This window comes from Lolium perenne, chromosome 5, assembly GCF_019359855.2.
Source record: "Lolium perenne isolate Kyuss_39 chromosome 5, Kyuss_2.0, whole genome shotgun sequence".
Lineage (NCBI taxonomy): Eukaryota > Viridiplantae > Streptophyta > Magnoliopsida > Poales > Poaceae > Lolium > Lolium perenne.
This window is the reverse complement of record NC_067248.2, coordinates 149,540,701-149,564,571: the sequence shown is the minus strand read 5'-3', so window position 1 is coordinate 149,564,571 and position 23,871 is coordinate 149,540,701. Positions and strand designations below refer to the sequence as shown.

Here is a 23,871-nt window from a genome sequence, read left to right as displayed (position 1 = left end):
AGAGACGAAACCAAGTTTGGAGGTCTTGCACGACAATGATTCATCAATGGAGAGATCCGCATGGTTCCCGCAGTCAATATGGACCGCCGAAATCAAAACGCACTGGCGATGTCAAACCGTCCAACCGATCGAAAGAAGAAGAACACATATTAGAAAGGCTGTCAACAGGCCAACGAGATGGAGAGCAGCGATTTTCCGTACGTTCTACGCTCGCGGCAGGTAATGGAGAGGAGGCCGTCAGCTGATGAAATTTCTCCAGGTTCGGTTTCTAATGTTGCATAAGCAAAGATGTTTGATAGGTATCACGATGGCAATTTTATCCACGGATCCGGGTATCCACGGATATCCTTCCCGTCGGGCACGGGTATGGAACCCCGATTGTGTCCACGGATTTCATGGGGCGGATATCCAATAATTAATGGAGCGGGCACGGGCAAAGGTTTTGCCCCGTGGATATTCGATGGATATCCGGGTAATATGTCGGACCCACATGTTAGTGATACATAGGATTTTAACTAGTCTAGTTGCCCCTCATTTATAATGCCCAAATCACCAGAAGCCCTTAATTTAAGCATTACAATTTTATACTCTAGTAATCTAGTTGTACCAACAGCCGCATCCCTTAAAAAAACAGCCGCACGAGCATGACTTCACGAGGCACGAGTCTCCCGTGAGAGTCCCCTCGATCTCCCTATCGGTAATTGCTCCACGTCCTCGATCTCCCTAATCCTTAAACCGCTCAACCTCCCTCGTCGTTAAATCGATGGATTCTCCTCCCGTGAGAGTCTTCTCGCCAATCCTCTGCCGATCCTCTCCCATGTTGCAAGGGATGGTGTGATCGTGTGAGAATTGATATATTATAAGTACTATGTGATTGATATATTGTGCCTTTGATATTCCTATGAATTTTTGACAAAATTATTGCTGAAATGCTAATGAAATAATGTCGAAATGCTGCCAAAATATTCATGTTAGCTTATTATTGCTGAAATGCAAGTGAAATATTGCTGAAATGCTACTGAAATTTTATGGGCATGGATATCCATGGATCGGGTATCCAGCGGATTTGGATTTGGAGTGACATCCATGGATAATTTCATGGGCGGGGCAGAGCGAGGTTGATGGATTTGGGCATGGATCTGGTTTTTCTATATCCGTCCAAACCCGCTCCATTGCCATCCTTAGATAGGTATCTGCAGGGTATAATAATTAAAGTAATGTTCCCAATTTAGAATAAAAGTGATGTTTCCAATTTACAGTCTGGATTGATGTACGGGGATCAATCATCACCGGTATATAGCTAGGTAGCTGCCATGGGATTAATTGACCCTGATTGGTTATGTACATCGACGCATCACCGGCAAGAGAAGCAGTCGATGAAGCGATCACTACGTGTATTGTACCGTGGTTTTCCAACAATGGCAGAAGCACGTACTGAAGTCTACGTACATCACAATTCAATATTTTGTGGATCTCGCGCCGACGAAGTGCCGACTGCCGAGTACACAAGAAACCTGGATAGCAAGGTCTACGGCAAGCTTTATCAGTCTAGCGAGAAGCATCAGCGTCGCCAGAAGTGGAGAGGTTAGGATCCATGGCAACCCGGATATGCAAGATACTATTTTGACAAACTGCTCAACTCATCAAGACGAATCAAACAGGATAATGCGTTGTTTGGAACCTTGATAATGTGTCCAGAAGATCTACGAAGGTAATAAAGAAGTACGAAGCCGACGACTCCAAATACAGGCATGCCCGTGGCATCGAAAATATTCACGCTAACCATTGTTGCATACTGTTAGCAATAATCTTGAAGTTTGTTAGCTAGACGTTATTTGCATATGTACGTGCGCGCGTGGGTGCGGCCAGGTCGTGTGAGAAGAACAAGTCTGCTAGCTGTTGGTGGCTTAGTGCATGGATAGGGATATATTTAGTTAGTGGCTCCTGATCGCATGCGTGGAGTTAGTGGCTCCTGGTCGTGTGCGTAGCAGCCGGTCGGGTTGTTGCCTGGCGTCAGCAGCTATTTATATCCTGTATACATCGAATGTAGAAGAAAGAGGCAGATAGAGAAGATGTAGTCTCTGATAGGCTTAGTGGCCGGCAGGCAGGTCGCCGTGGAGGACCGCCGGGGCTGCCGAGGTGTGTGTTGGAGTGTGTCTCTCTGTTTGTAAGAGCCAGCTGAAAGAGAAGAGAGTTGGGCGTTGGTGCGCCCACGGTGGCGTTCGTGCGCCGGCCGGGAAAAAAAAAAAATTTCATTCTTATGTAAAGACAAGAAATTTGTCGCTCAATTTTTTATATCTTTGAACTTTGAAGCCGACGACTCCAAATCAGGGATTTGGTTACCGGTTGGAATACCGCGGTTACCGGCCGGTAACCATAATTCTCAACCCCCTCCGGTAAATGAATTTATCGACCAAAAAATCTCGGTCTATTCAAATTTGATTTGAATTTAGGCTGATTGGTTAGCCAACCTAAATCGTACGTGTTTCCTCTCCACTATAACTCTATGCCCCAACTCATTGTCCGAATCTTTCACTTTCTTCTCCTCAAAACATTATTTTCAAAAATATTTAGACATTTTTCAGTTTGAAATTCAAATTTTGTTTGAGAATTTCGTCCGGTATTTGACCGGTTATCTCCGGTAACCGTGGTTACCGGAAATCTCAGCCCCCTCTGAGATTTTTTTCAAACCAGTATCCAAAACCTTGCTCCAAATACGGGATCAGGCAGTCAGTATCTCAACCACATGCTCTCATCTCCAGAGCCCACACAACTACGCGATCGATTGATGTGTAGTTCATCGGAGTTTATATCTACTCAACTGCAACGGCTCAAGATCTGAACAGGATTGGCTCGAAGTTGGCAATGACCGATCGCCACCAGCGGTGCTTTGGGTGGAGGAGCGATGTTGATGAGATTCGGATACTACTACTCTACAACGACTCCCAAATCGAGTTCAGTTTTTGTGATGATAGATCCCGCGGCAAGAAGTCAAGCAAAGCATTATGAGCTACTGGAGACAAGCAAAAATTCATCTACACCAGGTTGCTGCCTTTTTTTCGAGAATGACGGGGAATTAATCCCCACCGCTGACAGGTTGCTGCCATGAACAGGTAGCAAATAAAAACAACAATGATGTTTTTTTCCTAGACATCGATTTCATGGTTTCCAACAACAGACATCTGCATTATTTGTTGGTATCTCAAAACATAGGAGAAAAATAACTTTTTTCAATCAGCCTGCCAACTGGCAAAACATCCACGGGAAAATTTTGCAGAGGTGAAATAAGATTGATTTACTAACATTTTTTTTGCGAATGATTTACTAACGTACTAGAAATAGATCGATACAAGGCAGATGTGACACGTGCATATTGTAGGTATTCTTGCTTTGTTTTCGTACGTGGTCTATGTATTGTAGCTGAGATAAAATTATATAAATAGTTCAGTGTATTAGCTTCAGTTAATCAATTGTCTAAATATGAAATTTTGCTTGCGCAGACTAAGTTATAGAGGATATGCCCCTTCTAAGAGCATGTTACAACTACTAATCAATAGGATTTACCATTTCCCGGTAAATATATTGCCCACAAGTATTTATTAATATTTCTCACATTTAGAGTATTTGGCGGAGGCATGTTCATGTAGGTCCCAATGCGTTCTGCCATACATATTTATATAAATATAAATATAAATTTTCTTACCGAACTTCAAAAGTTTGGGCATAATTTAACTGAATGTTACTTATCATGAGGTAGCCGGCAAAGAAAACAATAACAAATCTAGCCGCACAAATGTGCGGGTCACCCTGCTAGTTTAAATGTAATAGACAAGGGAAAGAAAAAAAATCAGTTCTTGGCTGGCATTTAGGTATTTCTACTAAATTCACGATGTAAAGTTCAAAAAATTAGGAAGTACACATATGGTTCCTGAATTTTGTTGAATGTATATGAATTAGTTGCACAAGAATTTCTTGCAAAGTATTGGAACCAACCAAAAAGTCATATGAAATCGATATGTTCTAAACGAGGAGCACACTTTTCTGGTCAACAGAAGACACTACTGAGTGGTGTATATCGACACACCAGCTTAATTCAATGGCGCGCTGCATCTTTTTCCACAGCAAGCCACAAAAAATTCTTACATTTGCGTGTTTTGTTGAAGAATCTACACTGAATATCAGTTACTTCATGCCAATATAATTTCATTTACATGTACACTGTGAATTTAAACATGGAACCTGTCTAAAGAGATACATCAAGAAAACAAAGCTTGCTATCGACACTTTTTTTTGTTGCGAATTACACTTAATGAAAAAAAAACTACTCTGCTGTGCCCTTCAGCTGTAAAACTATTACACTATTAATATTCAGAATTCGGTGTATGAAAAGGTACATTCTAAAAATTGTGAAAAATGGCTTTCTAGAACTCTTACTTTTGGTACAAGAGGAGATTTAAGCATTTTTAGACCCCTCTTGTTAACTACATACATTACGAAACTGATGCCCTCTCATCAAGCCACTGAATGATGTCTGAAAACACAAGGTCGATGTTGCTCTCTGTTTCACCGGACGTCAAGGCATGACACATCCCTGGATAGAGCTTCATCGTCTTGTCTTTACTCTCAGCTAATTTATATAGTGCCTCACTTACTGATGGATCAGTGACGGCATCAGCACCACCGTGGACTATAATGAATGGCATGGTTACCTTGTTTTACAATATGAACAATTTAGATTAATTAAAAGAACAATGAAAACCATCTTTCATAGTTACTTGTTCAACATATACTGAACCTAGTCTGGTACCTTGTCAAGATTGCTTTCAATATCCAAGCTTGCCATAAAAATTTCATAACCAGTCTTTAGCCTAGGCCTTCCTTTATAGCAATAAGGATTGTTTCTGACCTGATTATATGTAGAGATAATTTTAATATACAATGATCCAAAAAATTAGTAGTGACACAAACTATTATTGTACGATGATATGGATCTTGAGTGTTTGTTGTTCACTTTTTTTTTCTTATACCTCTTCACGCCGTTCCTCATTTTTAATTGCCTTATCAATGATATCATCAGTAGGAATAATCTTCCATGTAGGGATCACATTACTGAGCTTGCATAAAATTGAAATTACAATTGGAGCAGGCTTCATCTCATCAACAATCTGCATCATGTTACCATGTCGAAAATTAGGTTCCACCACACATGACCAAACTTGAAGACATATATATATATATAGGTAATATGCATGATGTCGATTATTGATCTAAAAAAATTCAAGGCATTAACAAAAAGAGAGATCAAGATGGCCATGGTACAGCACAACCTAGGTTAATGATTTATTTCACATTTTTTGGTAACTTAGAAGTGTGACATGCAAAATAGGGTGTACCCGCAGGTATCATTATGGATTTTGAAAAAAAAACTGAGAACAGTAAGATGTCAACGAAAGCAGCAAAGGCATGATTAGTTAATCATGGGCAATTAACCTTGCACATGGGGGCAACCAAAATGGCCCCATCCCAAAAGGTAGGTTCCTTCCTATGAAGCATCAACGCTATTGCTCCTCCCATCGACTCGCCAAGCAAGAACTTCGGCCGCTTTCCCTTGTGATCTTCTTTCTCTATAGTGAGAACAACGTGACATCCAAATTTGAGATTTAAAGTTGTATAGTCATTCACCAATTACATGGCTATGCCAATAAATAGGAGAAAATATTTCGTTATTTTTTATTCATGAAGAGAGTGACTATTAAATTCTGACCATACATAAGTATGAAGTTCGGGGTAGAGTTTTCGCCAAAAGTTCAGATTGAATGATTCAAGGAGCTAATTAGTATCTGCGAATAATATATAGTACATAACATACTGAACGTACCAGAGATACTTGCGAAGTATGTGAAGCAGTCACTGACGACATCATTTAGATTGCTAATGTAGCCTTGAAGTCCAGAAGATTTTCCATGGCCCTCATAGTCCACACCATGCACTTCAAATCCAGCCTTTGCCAATCGTGTGCCTGTGCCTGAGAAAATAAAAACCATTTTAACTTGTCCAATTTATTCTATGGTATTTATTTTCTTGTTATTTTTTGTGCTAATACAAAAAAATGATGGCTTAGCTTATGGCCACAAAAACTGTGTATTCTACATTTCGAAGCAAGACAAATAATCTTCTTTAATTGTTAGTTAAGCATAAGAGCACATACATTTATATAATTTTTTTTATTTACCTCTCATAGAAATGCTGCATTCCATGGCATATCCTAAAAAGTTCAAGACACAAAAGTTAGGATTAAACTATAGGACGTCAAAAACAACAATGGTCTCCGGTTTTCTTGAAGTGCCATAGAATTAAATAAATTTACCGTGACATAGGAATATCAATGCTTTAGGTTCATGGTTTAGAGGGCTCCATCGGCATGTAAAGAGTTTCACCCCTCGTGATTTTGAAATATGTTCCTGCAGCAAATATTTGCGATGGACCATTTATTCAGATGCTAATTAACATAAGATTCAATGATGGATGCACCTTGAAAATTCAATTTTCCTGGCATAGTGTAGAACGAAAGAAGATATAGTGCATTTACAAGAGTCTTTAATTTCTCGAAGAAACCAACTAACCTCCTCATATTTTATATCATCATTGGCCATTGCTCTCGAGAGGAAATGACAACTTCATGGAAGAAACATATGCATATGTATAAAATCAACATATTAAGGAAAAAGTAGTGTTCATATATGCAGGTCGATCCGTGGATGGTTTTCAAGATGTTCGTTTTGTGTGCGCTATTCTATATGCATGCATAAGGAGTGACCAAATTCTGCTAGGCTAAGTTTAGCTTGAAGTATGTACCTAGCATAAATAGCTCATCCCGGATTAGACCTTATAAATTGGACGGTTAAAGTAACTTGAAACTTGTTCTACAGCGGACGAGCTTGTTCTTTGTTTTTGTGCGGTCAGGAGAATTCCATGGAATCACGTTTAAAACAGTGGTGATTGTATGTCCCTGATCAAGTGACCAGTCCATGTCAATCGATGAGTGACATATATACATGCATGGCTGATGGCTCGTCTCCTCTGACTTGAAATAATTGCAGTGATGTAGATGATACCCGGAGCTGGAGCTGGATGTGGAGCTGTAGATGTGCAGCGCATACTCCATACTGTTGGTTGCTGACTTGTTATCATAGGTTCATAGTCACTGTCGTATTTTAAAAGGAGCAAGCAAATGAACAGACACGGCATCCTAGAGCAAAAGTGTATGTTTTTTCAACGGTAAACATGCATCCAGATACACAGACAGATTTCTGTTTCAGATGGATGAGTATTATAAGTAGATGATACATGGAGAGGTGGAGTTCTAGATGTTGGTGAGTTGTTATCACTCCCTACTGTGGCATTTTAAAAGGAAAAAAAAAGTCATTCTCTTTCAACAGTACCAGTCGGTATGTACGCACATTCGCCTAAATTTTCGGCGACTAGATAAATCAGCTATGAATCTACAAAGACTCAGCGAAAGATGGAAACTTCAACTCTTACGTACAAAAATCACTATACAGCGTACTGTTAACTCATGTTTTACTCTATTTTTTTTAGAATGAAAGGCATAGCCCCCAGCCTCCACTAATTTTTTTGTTTGAAACGAGGACAAAAGCTTTGTCCTAATCTATTAATTAAAGAGAGTTTTACAAAAGGAACCAAAGTTCAAACACAAGGGATCACTCTCCCGGCATGATGTTGCCCAAATGCTTGGCACCCGCCATAACCCACAACCTAGCTCGGTTTTCATTCTCTCGATAGTAACTTGGGTGGGCGCTTACTTGTTACGGAAGATCCTAGCATTGCGCTCATTCCAATCTTCCAAGTGACAAGAAGCGTGAGCGATGAAATATCCTTTCTATTAGGAGTGGTGCCACCTGCCATCATGTTCCACCAAGAGTCGATGGAGAGACAAACCATTGTGTCGGTTGAATGGATGGAATGCCAATCCAATCCTTGATGGCATTCCCAATGCGAATCGTGTAGCGGCACTTGATGAAGGGGTGGTTAATGGTATCCAGAGTTTGCTTGCAAAGGGGGCAACGTTCACAATTTTGCCAACCCCTTGCTTGTAAGCGATCCGCCGTCCAACTCCTATTTTGCAAGAGAAGCCAAGCAAAAACTTAACTTTCGGCGGTGCCCAAACCTTCCACACCAACTTGTTCATGTTTGAGGCAACGGATCCGAGGAATTGAATCTCATAAGCCGACTTGGAGGAGTATTCGCCATTTGCCGTAAGCCTCCAAAAAATGTCATCCTCCACGTCCTCCTGAACTTGAATGTTGTCAATAAGAACTCAAAGCTCGACAAATTGTCTAAGTTGATCCATGTTGTTGATTGTTTCCAAGTCGATCTTCTTCACCCACTCGTTATTCATCAAGGCTTGATGGACCTTCCAATTCTTCCTCTTTGAGATTTCAAAGATAAGAGGGGCAACCTCGATCGGTTTTCTATTATGCAACCACGGAGAGTGCCAAAACGGTGCCTTATGGACATTGCCAATAGTGATGGTAGTCGAATCATAGAACACCTCCATGTCTTCCATAGAGCATGGGTTCCCATAGCCCGCCCAAATTTTACCGTGATCTTTCCTTTCTAGCCAAGGCCAACGTAGCCGAAGGGCCCTTGCAAATTTGTCCATATGTAGAATCCCGACCCCCCCAAGGTTTTTTGGGGTGGCACACCTTCTCCCAATTGACCTTACATTTTGCCCCCGTTGTGGTGTCCTTGGCGGACCAAAGGTACGCCCTCTCAATTTTGTTGATGTACTTTAAAGTGCTCGGAGGGAGCATAAGCGGTGTCGTTGCCTATTCGACGGAGCCTCGGAGGAGGGATCCCCACGAGGGGGAGAAGAAGTAGGGGCCATAGGGCGGAGTGCACATGGGACGGTGGTACGCGATTTACCCAGCTTCGGAACACCTGCACGATGACAGGGCCCACTGCTGCTTGTCTGGAATTATCTCGGCGCTTTCGCGTTGTTACAATGAGTTGTGGTCGTGCCTCTAGGGCTCCCGGGATCCGGCTTATATAGGCGCACGGATCTAGGGTCTACATGGAGAGTCCTAGCCGGAATACAAGTGGCCTAACTACGGTATAATGTCTTGCCGTGTACGTCAAGGATCCGCCTTCCATCTACGTCGTACTGGATCCGGGTTCCTCATGGACCTTCACGGATCCGACTTCCTCCGAAGGTCGGTTAGGATCCGGCTTCCCTATCCTGGGCTGGACTTCGTCCTTCATGATCAACAGCAACTGGGCCGCCCGATGGGCCACATGCCACATTGTAGGATAACGTTGCATAGAAAACAAAAAATTTCCTACCGCGAACACACAATCCAAGCCAAGATGCAATCTAGAAGACGGTAGCAACGAGGGGGTATCGAGTCTCACCCTTGAAGAGATTCCAAAGCCTACAAGAGGAGGCTCTTGTTGCTGCGGTAGACATTCACTTGCCGCTTGCAAAAGCGCGTAGAAGATCTTGATCACGATCGGTTCCGGCGCCACGAACGGGCAGCACCTCCGTACTCGGTCACACGTTCGGTTGTTGATGATGACGACGTCCACCTCCCGTTCCAGCGGGCAGCGGAAGTAGTAGCTCCTCTTGAATCCGACAGCACGACGGCGTGGTGTCGGTGGCGGTGGAGAACTCCGGCGGAGCTTCGCTAAAGCTACGCGGAAGATATGGAGGAGAGGGGGGCGGCTAGGGTTTGGGAGGGGGTGGCCGGCCTCAAGGGGGTGCGGCCAACTTGTGGCTTTGGTGTGGCCGGCCCCCTCCCCTATGCCCCTCATTATATAGGTGGAACCCCAAGTGTTGGTATCCAAGTCTTCGAATAAGACCCGAACCAAAAACCTTCCATATGGAGGGGAAACCTAGCCAAGCTAGGACTCCCACTTGAGGTGGGAGTTCCACCTCCCATATGGGGGGGGGTGGCCGGCCCACTAAGGGGGAGTCCACTTGGGACTCCTCCCCCACTAGGGTTGGCCGGCCATGGAGGTGGAGTCCCATGTGGACTCCACCTTCCTTGGTGGTTTCTTCCGGACTTTTCTAGAACCTTCCGCGACATTTTAATTCACATAAATGACATCCTATATATGAATCTTATTCTCCGGACCATTCCGGAACTCCTCGTGATGTCCGGGATCTCATCCGGGACTCCGAACAAATATTCGAACTCCATTCCATATTCAAGTTCTACCATTTCAACATCCAACTTTAAGTGTGTCACCCTACGGTTCGTGAACTATGCGGACATGGTTGAGTACTCACTCCGACCAATAACCAATAGCGGGATCTGGAGATCCATAATGGCTCCCACATATTCAACGATGACTTTTAGTGATCGAATGAACCATTCACATACAATACCAATTCCCTTTGTCACGCGATATTTTACTTGTCCGAGGTTTGATCTTCGGTATCACTCTATACCTTGTTCAACCTCGTCTCCTGACAAGTACTCTTTACTCGTACCGTGGTATGTGGTCTCTTATGAACTCATTCATATGCTTGCAAGACATTAGACGACATTCCACCGAGAGGGCCCAGAGTATATCTATCCGTCATCGGGATGGACAAATCCCACTGTTGATCCATATGCCTCAACTCATACTTTCCGGATACTTAATCCCACCTTTATAGCCACGCATTTACGCAGTGGTGTTTGGTGTAATCAAAGTACCTTTCCGGTATAAGTGATTTACATGATCTCATGGTCATAAGGACTAGGTAACTATGTATCGAAAGCTTATAGCAAATAACTTAATGACGAGATCTTATGCTACGCTTAATTGGGTGTGTCCATTACATCATTCATATAATGATATAACCTTGTTATTAATAACATCCAATGTTCATGATTATGAAACTAATCATCCATTAATCAACAAGCTAGTTTAAGAGGCATACTAGGGACTTCTTGTTGTCTACATATCACACATGTACTAATGTTTCGGTTAATACAATTATAGCATGATATATAAACATTTATCATAAACATAAAGATATAAATAATAACCACTTTATTATTGCCTCTAGGGCATATCTCCTTCAGTCTCCCACTTGCACTAGAGTCAATAATCTAGATTACATTGTAATATACCTAACACCCATGGCATTCTGGTGTTGGTCATGCTTTGCCCTAGGGAGAGCTTTAGTCAACGGATCTGCTACATTCAGATCAGTGTGTACTTTGCAAATCTTTACTTCTCCATCTTCGATGTATTCGCGAATCGAGTGGTAACACAGCTTGATATGCTTCAGCCTCTTGTGTGACCTTGGCTCTTGTGCATTGGCGATGGCACCCATGTTATCACAGTAAATGATTAATGGGTCCAATGCACTAGGAACCACACCGAGCTCTACAATGAACCTCGGCATCCATCCCGCTTCGGATGAAGCCGCGGACGCCGCGATGTACTCTGAGTCTGTTGAAGACTTCGCCACCGTGCACCTTTGCTTCGAGCTTGCCCAGCTTATTGCAGCACCATTCAATATAAACACGTACCCAGATTGTGACTTAGAGTCATCAGGATCAGTGTTCCAACTTGCATCGGTGTAACCACTTACAACGAGCTCTTGGTCACCTCCATAACAAAGAAACATATCCTTAGTTCTTTTCAAGTACTTCAGGATATTCTTGACCGCTGTCCAGTGTTCCATTCCTGGATCACTTTGATATCTGCTAGTCAAACTAACAGCATGTGCTATATCCGGTCTAGTACATAGCATGGCATACATGATAGATCCTACTGCCGAGGCATAGGGGATTTTACTCATCCTTTCTCTTTCTTCTGCCGTAGCCGGTCCTTGAGTCTTACTCAAGACTTTGCCTGGTAACATAGGTAAGAACCCTTTCTTACTTTCGTCCATTCTAAACTTCTTTAGAATCTTGTCCAGATATGTACTCTGTGATAGCCCTATTAGGCGTCTTGATCTATCTCTATAAATCTTGATGCCTAATATATACGATGCTTCACCAAGGTTTTTCATTGAAAAACTATTATTCAAATAACCTTTAACACTGCTTAATAGTTCTATATCATTCCCGATCAATAATATGTCATCTACATATAATATCAAGAATGCTACAGAGCTCCCACTCACTTTCTTGTAAATACAGGCCTCTCCATGACACTGTATAAACCCGAAGTCTTTGATCACCTTATCAAAGCGTCGGTTCCAACTTCTTGATGCTTGCTTCAGTCCATAGATTGAACGCTGAAGTTTACATACTTTGTCAGCATTTTTAGGATCGACAAAACCTTTGGGTTGTACCATATACAACTCTTCCTCAATGTCTCCATTAAGGAACGCCGTTTTGACATCCATCTGCCAAATCTCATAATCGAAAAATGCAGCTATTGCTAACAAAATCCTCACAGATTTTAGCTTCGCTACAGGTGAGAAAGTCTCATCGTAGTCAACTCCTTGAATTTGTCGGAAACCCTTTGCGACAAGTCGAGCTTTATAGACAGTAATATTACCATCAGCATCTGTTTTTCTCTTGAAGATCCATTTATTCTCGACAGACTTTTGGCTATCAGGTAAGTCTACCAAAGTCCATACTTTGTTATCATACATGGATCCCATTTCGGATTTCATGGCTTCTTGCCATTTGTTGGAATCTGGGCTCATCATCGCTTCTTCATACGTCGCAGGGTCCTCATCATTGTTATCCACAATCATGACATTTAGACAAGGATCATACCAATCAGGAGTGGTACGTTCCCTTGTCGATCTGCGAGGTTCGCATGGTTTCCTCGTTCGAAGTTTCATGATCATTATCATTAGCTTCCTCTGTTGCTGTGTAGGCGGTGCTGAGTACAACTTCCGGTACTGCGCTACTCTGATCAACGAGTATAGATTCATCAATCTCATCGAGTTCTACTTTTCTTCCAGTCACTTCTTTAGTGAGAAATTCTTTCTCAAGAAAGGTTCCGTTCTTAGCAACAAAGATTTTGCCTTCGGATTTGTGATAGAAAGTATACCCTATAGTTTCCTTAGGGTATCCTATGAAGACGCATTTCTCCGCTTTGGGTTCTAGCTTGTCCGGTTGTAACTTCTTTACATAGGCTTCGCAACCCCAAACTTTCAGGAACGACAGCTTAGGTTTCTTATTAAACCATAATTCATACGGTGTCGTTTGTACGGATTTTGATGGTGCTCTATTTAAAGTGAATGCTGCTGTCTCTAATGCATAACTCCAAAATGATAACGGCAAATCAGTAAGAGACATCATAGAACGAACCATATCTAAGAGAGTTCGATTACGACGTTCGGACACACCGTTTCGTTGAGGTGTTCCCGGCGGTGTCAATTGTGAAAGTATTCCGCATTTCTTTAAATGCATGCCAAACTCATAACTCAGATATTCACCTCCACGATCAGATCGTAGAAATTTGATCTTCTTGTTACGTTGATTTTCTACTTCACTTTGGAATTCCTTAAACTTCTCGAAAGTTTCGGATTTATGTTTCATGAAATAGATATACCCATATCTACTCAGATCATCTGTGAAGGTTAGAACATAACGATAACCACCGCGCGATGCTACGCTTATTGGTCCACATACATCGGTATGTATGATTTCCAATAAGTCAGTAGCTCGCTCCATCATACCAGAAAATGGAGTCTTTGTCATTTTTCCCATTAGACATGCTTCGCATCTATCAAGTGACTCAAAGTCAAGTGATTCAAGTAATCCATCAGTATGGAGTTTCTTCATGCGTTTCACTCCAATATGACCAAGACGACAGTGCCACATATAAGTAGAATTATCATTCAATTTAATCCGCTTAGCATCAATGTTATGTATATGCGTATCACTACTATCGAGATCTAACAGAAATAAGCCATTCTTTTGTGGTGCTCGACCATAAAAGATATTATTCATAAAAATAGAACAACCATTATTCTCAGACTTGAATGAATAACCGTCTTGCATTAAACAAGATCCAGATATAATGTTCATGCTCAACGCGGGTACAAAATAACAATTATTTAGGCTTAAAACTAATCCCGAAGGTAGATGTAGAGGAAGTGTGCCGACAGCGATCACATCGACTTTGGATCCATTTCCAACGCGCATCGTCACTTCATCTTTCAGTAGTCTTCGTTTATTCTTTAGTTCCTGTTTCGAGTTACAAATATGAGCAAACGAACCAGTATCAAATAACCAGGTACTAGAACGAGAACCAGTGAGATAAACATCTATAACATGTATATCAGATATACCTTCTTTCTTCTTCTTGACAAGGCCGCTCTTCAGATCAGCCAGATACTTGGAGCAATTACGCTTCCAGTGTCCCTTCTCCTTGCAGTAATAGCACTCAGCATCAGGCTTAGGGCCGTTCTTAGGTTTCATAGGAGGCGTGGCAGCTTTCTTGCCACCCTTCTTGAATTTTCCCTTAGACTTGCCCTGTTTCTTGAAACTGGTGGTCTTGTTGACCATCAACACTTGGTGCTCTTTCTTGATCTCAATCTCAGCAGCTTTTAGCATGCCAAAGAGTTCAGGTAACTCCTTGTTCATGTTCTGCATATTGTAGTTCATCACAAAGTTCTTGTAGCTTGGTGGCAGTGATTGAAGGACACGATTAATCCCCAGTCTGTTAGGAATCACTATTCCCAAGTCACTGAGTTTCTTCGCATGTCCGGTCATGGCAAGCATGTGCTCACTAACGGAGCTGCCTTCTTCCATCATGCAGCTGAAGAATTGTTTCGATGCTTCATAGCATTCCACGGCCGCATGAGTCTCAAAAATAGCTTTCAGCTCTTTCATCAACTCATGAGGATCGTGGTGCTCAAAACGTTTTTGAAGATCGGATTCCGAGGCTGCACAGGATGGCACACTGAACTTGAGAGTACCGAATTTTCCGAGTCTCGTAAACAGCTTTTACTTCATCGGTTTCAGTTTCTGCAGGAGGGTCACCTAGCGGTGCATCAAGCACATATTGCAGATTTCCGCCAGAGAGGAAGATCCTCACATGACGGAACCAGTCGGTGAAGTTGCTACCGTTGCTCTTAAGTTTCTCTTTCTCTAGGAACTGATTAAAATTGATTGAGGACGCCATCTCTACAACATATATTTGCAAAAGTTTAGACTAAGTTTATGACAAATTGAGTTCAAATTTTAATTCAACATAATTACAAATCTAGGTGAACTCCCACTCAAAACAATATCCCTCGCATTGTCTTAGTGATCACACGAACCAAATCCACCGCACCTATGTCCGATCATCACGAGACAAGGTGTGATTTCAATGGCGAACACTCAAAGTGTTCATCATATCAACCATATGATTCATGCTCTACCTTTCGGTATCACGTGTTCCGAGACCATGTCTATACATGCTAGGCTCATCAAGGCCACCTTAGTATCCGCATGTGCAAAACTGTCTTGCACCCGTTGTATGCACTTGTAGATTCTATCACACCCGATCATCACGAGATGCTTCGAAATGACAAGTCTTGGCAACGGTGCTACTAAGGATGAACACTTTATTATCTTGAGATTTTAGTGAGGGATCATCTTATAATGCTACCGTCGCGATCTAAGCAAAATAAGATGCATAAAAGGATTAACATCACATGCAGTTCATATGTGATATGATATGGCCCTTTTGTCTTTGCGCCTTTGATCTTCATCTCCAAAGCACGGACATGATCTCCATCATCTTCGGGCATGATCTCCATCATCGTCGGCGTAGCGTCAAGGTCAATGGCGCCGTCTTCATGATTGTCCTCCATGTAGCAACTATTACAACTACTTCGAAATACTACTCAACATGAAATTTAAAGACAACCATAAGGCTCCTGCCGGTTGCCACAATACAATAATGATCATCTCATACATATTCATCATCACATTATGGCCATATCACATCACCAAACCCTGCAAAAACAAGTTAGACGTCTCTAATTTGGTTTGCATATTTTACGTGGTTTAGGGTTTTCGAGAGAGATCTAATCTACCTACGAACATGAACCACAACGTTGATACTAATGTTTTCAATAGAAGAGTAAATTGAATCTTCACTATAGTAGGAGAGACAGACACCCGCAAAGCCTCTTATGCAATACAAGTTGCATGTCGAACGAGGAACAAGTCTCATGAACGCGGTCATGTAAAGTTAGTCCGAGCCGCTTCATCCCACTATGCCACGAAGATGCAAAGTACTCAAACTAAAGATAACAAGAGCATCAACGCCCACAAAACCATTGTGTTCTACTCGTGCAGCCATCTATGTATAGACACGGCTCTTATACCACTGTAGGATAACGTTGCATAGAAAACAAAAATTTTCCTACCGCGAACACGCAATCCAAGCCAAGATGCAATCTAGAAGACGGTAGCAACGAGGGGGTATCGAGTCTTACCCTTGAAGAGATTCCAAAGCCTACAAGAGGAGGCTCTTGTTGCTGCGGTAGACGTTCACTTGCCGCTTGCAAAAGCGCGTAGAAGATCTTGATCACGATCGGTTCCGGCGCCACGAACGGGCAGCACCTCCGTACTCGGTCACACGTTCGGTTGTTGATGATGACGACGTCCACCTCCCGCTCCAGCGGGCAGCGGAAGTAGTAGCTCCTCTTGAATCCGACAGCACGACGGCGTGGTGTCGGTGGCGGTGGAGAACTCCGGCGGAGCTTCGCTAAAGCTACGCGGAAGATATGGAGGAGAGGGGGGCGGCTAGGGTTTGGGAGGGGGTGGCCGGCCTCAAGGGGGTGCGGCCAACTTGTGGCTTTGGTGTGGCCGGCCCCCTCCCCTATGCCCCTCATTATATAGGTGGAACCCCAAGTGTTGGTATCCAAGTCTTCGAATAAGACCCGAACCAAAAACCTTCCATATGGAGGGGAAACCTAGCCAAGCTAGGACTCCCACTTGAGGTGGGAGTTCCACCTCCCATATGGGGGGGTGGCCGGCCCCCTAAGGGGGAGTCCACTTGGGACTCCTCCCCCACTAGGGTTGGCCGGCCATGGAGGTGGAGTCCCATGTGGACTCCACCTTCCTTGGTGGTTTCTTCCGGACTTTTCTAGAACCTTCTAGAACCTTCCATAGAACATTCCGCGACATTTTAATTCACATAAAATGACATCCTATATATGAATCTTATTCTCCGGACCATTCCGGAACTCCTCGTGATGTCCGGGATCTCATCCGGGACTCCGAACAAATATTCGAACTCCATTCCATATTCAAGTTCTACCATTTCAACATCCAACTTTAAGTGTGTCACCCTACGGTTCGTGAACTATGCGGACATGGTTGAGTACTCACTCCGACCAATAACCAATAGCGGGATCTGGAGATCCATAATGGCTCCCACATATTCAACGATGACTTTTAGTGATCGAATGAACCATTCACATACAATACCAATTCCCTTTGTCACGCGATATTTTACTTGTCCGAGGTTTGATCTTCGGTATCACTCTATACCTTGTTCAACCTCGTCTCCTGACAAGTACTCTTTACTCGTACCGTGGTATGTGGTCTCTTATGAACTCATTCATATGCTTGCAAGAAATTAGATGACATTCCACCGAGAGGGCCCAGAGTATATCTATCCGTCATCCGGATGGACAAATCCCACTGTTGATCCATATGCCTCAACTCATACTTTCCGGATACTTAATCCCACCTTTATAGCCACCCATTTACGCAGTGGTGTTTGGTGTAATCAAAGTACCTTTCCGGTATAAGTGATTTACATGATCTCATGGTCATAAGGACTAGGTAACTATGTATCGAAAGCTTATAGCAAATAACTTAATGACGAGATCTTATGCTACGCTTAATTGGGTGTGTCCATTACATCATTCATATAATGAATAACCTTGTTATTAATAACATCCAATGTTCATGATTATGAAACTAATCATCCATTAATCAACAAGCTAGTTTAAGAGGCATACTAGGGACTTCTTGTTGTCTACATATCACACATGTACTAATGTTTCGGTTAATACAATTATAGCATGATATATAAACATTTATCATAAACATAAAGATATAAATAATAACCACTTTATTATTGCCTCTAGGGCATATCTCCTTCACACATCACCGTCTATGGGCCACCCGGGCTTGCCGGATCTAGGCACTGTCGATGGTACACCCATGAAGTATACCCACAACAGTAGCCCCCAGAGTTCTTCGAGATTCATCCCTTGTTTCCGCCTTGCCTAACGCTTCATGTCTTCCGGCATTCTTGGTAACACGGAGAAACTCGAAGAACTCCAACTTCATATTTTTCTTTTTTCCCAACTCCTGGTCGGAAAAAACTTTCATCCCGCGGGACTTCATCCATCGACAATATCACTGTAACATGTCTCCGGCTTACTCGCCTACGCGGACAAGAGCTCACAGCTTTTCAAACTGCTACCCGGAACCTACAAAGAATTCAAACGGTTCCGCCAATCTTGGCGTCATTTTTGGGCGATTTGAGCGGTAACTTATCCTTAGCCATTTTTACCGTTTAGGCTTTTCGACACGTGTCGCTCATCCAACAGTGCGACGCTTGCGTTTCGACCACAGGATGCGGAGCACGAATCTCCTCCCCCGGCCTATAAATATCCGCCGTTCACCCCTAATCACCCCATTCGCCCCCTTTTCACCTCTCAGCACAGCACCGCCTCCGAGCTCCTCCTCCGCCGCACCGGAGTCCGCCGGAAGTTCACCGGAGCCCCATCGCCGCCGCGTGCTGTTCTTCCTGTTCTTAAGTCCAGCGAGCCACCGCAGCGAAACCTCGCCGCCGACGACCTCAACCACCGCGGAAGCTATTCCGGTAAGCCCTCAAGCTTTTCCTTCTCACCGCAGTTGGTAGGGATGACTAGGGTTTTCTTCATAGGATCCGGCTAAGTTTGTCCAGCTCATATTTTCTTCGCAGATGTCTTCTTCTACTCCGCCTCCCTCAACCGAACCAATCATGGCGACCCCCATCTCCTCCGCCCCTCCTCCCCTTGCCCCAGTTCATCTGAAGCCTCAGAGAGACTCCGAAAAGAACATCGAAGGGTCATCAGCCAACCCGGAGGAATCTGCGGGTACTGAACAGATGGAGAAGAAGGTGGAGGAGGCAGCCACCAAGAAATCGAAGGCTCGGAAACGAGATAACGAAGCCAAGGGGAAGTAGTGGCCCTGCTTCACCACGGAGACCGAGCTCCGCAACCTCGAGGCGGAGGGTTTCATAAAACCCGGATCCTGGCGGACGATCTCCGGCGAACAGAATCCCGCTCCTGAAGCCGGAGAGAGGGTAGTGACCAAGGCGCTCGTTGAGCGCGGATTCTCTTTCCCGCCCAGCGATTTCTTCTCGGAAATCCTGAAGGCGTACGAGCTCCAGCCTCATCATATTGCTCCGAACAGCATCCTGGCCATCAGCAACCATGCAACGTTGTGTGAAGGTCACCTCCAGATAACCCCGGATCTCCCCCTCTTCCAATATTACTTCTCCGTCTAAAAGGAGAAAGTTTCTCAAACTTCTACGCTGGCGACCTGCGGTGGCGTCACCTTCAAGCTCTGCCCCGGGCGCGTGTACCCGCACACAGACCGTCATGAGTCAGTGCGGTACTGGTCCGGCAACTTCTTCTACCTGAAGGACGTGTCGGATCCGGCATCTCCAAAGGTGCTGCCAGATTTCAAGGACGGCCCCCCCAGCGAGACTCCGGCCTGGACTCAATGTCCCCATCTCTCAGAGTCACCTCAGCTGACTCGGGCGATTAGGCGGATCCACAAGCTTACGGATGAGGGCTTGTCGGGGAAAGACCTGACCATGTCCTTGTTTACTAAGCGGATCCAGCCCCTTCAACATCGGGACCGCCTGCTGTTCCAGTACACAGGCCGCGACGATACCATGCGCACCTCCAAGGACAACCTCTCTGCCGACGCCTTGGACAGGCGGCTCCAGGTGCTGATCAAGATTCCGCGTGATCTCAAATTCACGTGTGCAACAAGGACATCCACACCAATGGCTCCGGAACCGCGGTATGTTTCCTTGACTCAACTGTTGATTCCTTTTCAATCTCAAATTTCTCTAAGTGTTGGCTGGGTGAGCTAGCTCGAGGCCCTCGAGGAAAACGAACTCGGAACTCTCCTCCGAGTCCCTCATGTGGGCAACACCGATCCGGAGGTTGCGTCTGAAGCAGAGGCTCTCAAAGCTCCGCGTCCTCCCAAGAGGAAAAGGGGTGCTTCCTCCAGCCAAGCCACCAAACGTGCCCGCGAAGTGCCTAGCACTGCGGCTACCCGAAAGGCGGAGGCGGAGAAGAAACGCCTCAAACTTATCGACACCAGCAACCGAGCCCAACCCGACATGCACCAGTTTTTCAAACCATCTGGGTAAGCGCTTGGTTTCCGTCTTAAAATTCCTTTGTTACTATGAATCAGCATGTGCTAATTGTTATGCCTTTCTTATTGTGCAACAAAAGCTCCGGAAGCCAGCCCCCCAAGATCCCCAGGAAGAAAACGAAGCCCTCTCCGGCTTCTATGCCCGTCACACCGGAAGTGGAGGTTCCGCCCAAGGCCTCTTCTACCGCGAAGCCGGATCCTAAGGACGTCATCAATCTTGATGATCTCCCTGAAGAACCGACTGCCGAGACCGTCCACGGCGAATCCGGCAAGGGTGCATCCTCATCCGCACCTCCGCCTGAACAACCTACCGTTACCTCAGCTGAAGCTCCGGCTGATGAAGTTGAGAAGAAGTTATCACTAAGTCGTGCCACTGGCACGCCCCAGACTCATCCTCACCTTTTTCCGACTCAGCAAAAGGTCCCCCTCTCACAGCGTGACACGCATACAGCACGTGACCGTTGGGAACCCCAAGTGGAAGGTGTGATGTGATGGCGTGTAACTCACACGTTCGTTGGGAACCCCAAGAGGAAGGTATGATGCGCACAGCAGCAAGTTTTCCCTCAGAAAGAAACCAAGGTTTATCGAACCAGGAGGAGCCAAGAAGCACGTTGAAGGTTGATGGCGGCGGGATGTAGTGCGGCGCAACACCAGGGATTCCGGCGCCAACGTGGAACCTGCACAACACAACCAAAGTACTTTGCCCCAACGAAACAGTGAGGTTGTCAATCTCACCGGCTTGCTGTAACAAAGGATTAACCATATTGTGTGGAAGATGATTGTTTGCAGAAAACAGTAGAACAGTATTGCGATGGGTGTATTTCAGTATAGAGAATTGGACCGGGGTCCACAGTTCACTAGAGGTGTCTCTCCCATAAGATAAACAGCATGTTGGGTGAACAAATTACAGTTGGGCAATTGACAAATAAAGAGGGCATGACCATGCACATACATATTATGATGAGTATAGTGAGATTTAATTGGGCATTACGACAAAGTACATAGACCGCCATCCAACTGCATCTATGCCTAAAAAGTCCACCTTCAGGTTATCATCCGAACCCCCTCCAGTATTAAGTTGCTAACAACAGACAATTGCATTAAGTATTGCGCGTAATGTAATTAGTAACTACATCCTTGAACATAGCACTAATGTTTTATCCCTAGTGGCAACAGCACATCCATAACCTTAGAGGTTCTTGTCACCCCTCCAGATTCATGGAGACATGAACCCACTATCGAGCATAAATACTCCCTCTTGGAGTTACTAGCATCAACTTGGCCAGAGCATCTACTAATAACGGAGAGCATGCAAGATCATAAACAACACATAGACATAACTTTGATAATCAACATAACAAGTATTCTCTATTCATCGGATCCCAACAAACGCAACATATAGAATTACAGATAGATGATCTTGATCATGTTAGGCAGCTCACAAGATCCGACAATGAAGCACAATGGGGAGAAGACAACCATCTAGCTACTGCTATGGACCCATAGTCCAGGGGTAGACTACTCACACATCACTCCGGCGGCGACCATGGCGGCGTAGAGTCCTCCGGGAGATGATTCCCCTCTCCGGCAGGGTGCCGGAGGCGATCTCCTGGATCCCCCGAGATGGGATCGGCGGCGGCGGCGTCTCTGGAAGGTTTTCCGTATCGTGGCTCGCGGTACTGGGGGTTTCGCAACGGAGGCTTTAAGTAGGCGGAAGGGCAGGTCAGGAGGCGGCACGAGGGCCCCACACCACAGGGCCGCGCGGCCAAGGGGGGGGGGCCGCGCCGCCCTAGGGTGTGGCCCCCTCGTGGCCCCTCTTCGTCTCCTCTTCGGACTTCTGGAAGCTTCGTGGCAAAATAGGACCCTAGGCGTTGATTTCGTCCAATTCCGAGAATATTTCGTTACTAGGATTTCTGAAACCAAAAACAGCAGAAAACAGCAACTGGCACTTCGGCATCTTGTTAATAGGTTAGTTCCAGAAAATGCACGAATATGACATAAAGTGTGCATAAAACATGTAGATAACATCAATAATGTGGCATGGAACATAAGAAATTATCGATACGTTGGAGACGTATCAGCATCCCCAAGCTTAGTTCTGCTCGTCCCAGAAGCGAGTAAAACGATAACACGTATAATTTGCAGAGTGACATGCCATCATAACCTTGATCATACTATTTGTAAAGCATATGTAGTGAATGCAGCGATCAAAACAATGTATATGACATGAGTAAACAAGTGAATCATAAAGCAAAGACTTTTCATGAATAGCACTTCAAGACAAGCATCAATAAGTCTTGCATAAGAGTTAACTCATAAAGCAATAATTCATAGTAAAAGCATTGAAGCAACACATAGGAAGATTAAGTTTCAGCGGTTGCTTTCAACTTATAACATGTATATCTCATGGATATTGTCAACATAGAGTAATATAACAAGTGCAATATGCAAGTATGTAGGAATCAATGCACAGTTCACACAAGTGTTTGCTTCTTGAGGTGGAGAGAAATAGGTGAACTGACTCAACATTGAAAGTAAAAGAATGGTCCTCCATAGAGGAAAAGCATCGATTGCTATATTTGTGCTAGAGCTTTGATTTTGAAAACATGAAACAATTTTGTCAACGGTAGTAATAAAGCATATGTATCATGTAAATTATATCTTACAAGTTGCAAGCCTCATGCATAGTGTACTAATAGTGCCCGCACCTTGTCCTAATTAGCTTGGACTACCGGATCATCACAATGCACATGTTTTAACCAAGTGTCACAAAGGGGTACCTCTATGCCGCCTGTACAAAGGTCTAAGGAGAAAGCTCGCATTGGATTTCTCGCTATTGATTATTCTCAACTTAGACATCCATACCGGGACAACATAGACAACAGATAATGGACTCCTCTTTTATGCATAAGCATGTAACAACAATTAATAATTCTTCTCATATGAGATTGAGGATATATGTCCAAAACTGAAACTTCCACCATGGATCATGGCTTTAGTTAGCGGCCCAATGTTCTTCTCTAACAATATGCATGCTTGACCATAAGGTGGTAGATCTCTCTTACTTCAGACAAGACGAACATGCATAGCAACTCACATGAAATTCAACAAAGAGTAGTTGATGGCGTCCCCAGTAAACATGGTTATCGCACAACAAGCAACTTAATAAGAGATAAAGTGCATAATTACATATTCAATACCACAATAGTTTTTAAGCTATTTGTCCCATGAGCTATATATTGCAAAGGTGAATGATGGAATTTTAAAGGTAGCACTCAAGCAATTTACTTTGGAATGGCGGAAAATACCATGTAGTAGGTAGGTATGGTGGACACAAATGGCATAGTGGTTGGCTCAAGTATTTTGGATGCATGAGAAGTATTCCCTCTCGATACAAGGTTTAGGCTAGCAAGGCTTATTTGAAACAAACACAAGGATGAACCGGTGCAGCAAAACTCACATAAAAGACATATTGAAAACATTATAAGACTCT

At 44.1% G+C, this 23,871-nt stretch overlaps 1 protein-coding gene across 2 annotated transcripts; it reads right to left on the bottom strand.

The window, feature by feature from the left end:
* Positions 1-4,152: 4,152 nt before the first annotated feature.
* LOC127300222 (caffeoylshikimate esterase) lies at positions 4,153-6,825 on the bottom strand. Of its 2 annotated transcripts, XR_011746004.1 has the most exons (9): positions 6,624-6,825; positions 6,368-6,461; positions 6,233-6,265; positions 5,879-6,025; positions 5,491-5,624; positions 5,028-5,165; positions 4,808-4,906; positions 4,435-4,709; positions 4,153-4,342 (listed from the first exon to the last, which is right to left on the bottom strand). XR_011746004.1 is itself a non-coding variant. In XM_051330306.2 (8 exons), the coding sequence occupies exons 1-8, from the start codon at positions 6,651-6,653 to the stop codon at positions 4,491-4,493; spliced, it is 894 nt and encodes a 297-aa protein (XP_051186266.1). In that variant the 5' UTR covers positions 6,654-6,825; the 3' UTR covers positions 4,153-4,490. The 2 variants fall into 2 exon arrangements, 1 of the variants encoding a protein (XP_051186266.1); XM_051330306.2 differs by having other exon boundaries at positions 4,153-4,709.
* Positions 6,826-23,871: the final 17,046 nt, after the last annotated feature.

What these genes read in the sequence shown, in the direction of transcription:
- LOC127300222 (XM_051330306.2), bottom strand. Translation starts at nt 6,653, where the DNA reads ATGGCCAATGATGATATAAAATATGAGGAG. An exon ending in ATGCAGCATTTCTATGAGAG is followed by an intron (nt 6,026 to 6,232) that starts GTAAATAAAAAA and finishes TTATTTTCTCAG; the next exon opens with GCACAGGCACACGATTGGCA. An exon ending in ATACTTCGCAAGTATCTCTG is followed by an intron (nt 5,625 to 5,878) that starts GTACGTTCAGTA and finishes TTCTCACTATAG; the next exon opens with AGAAAGAAGATCACAAGGGA.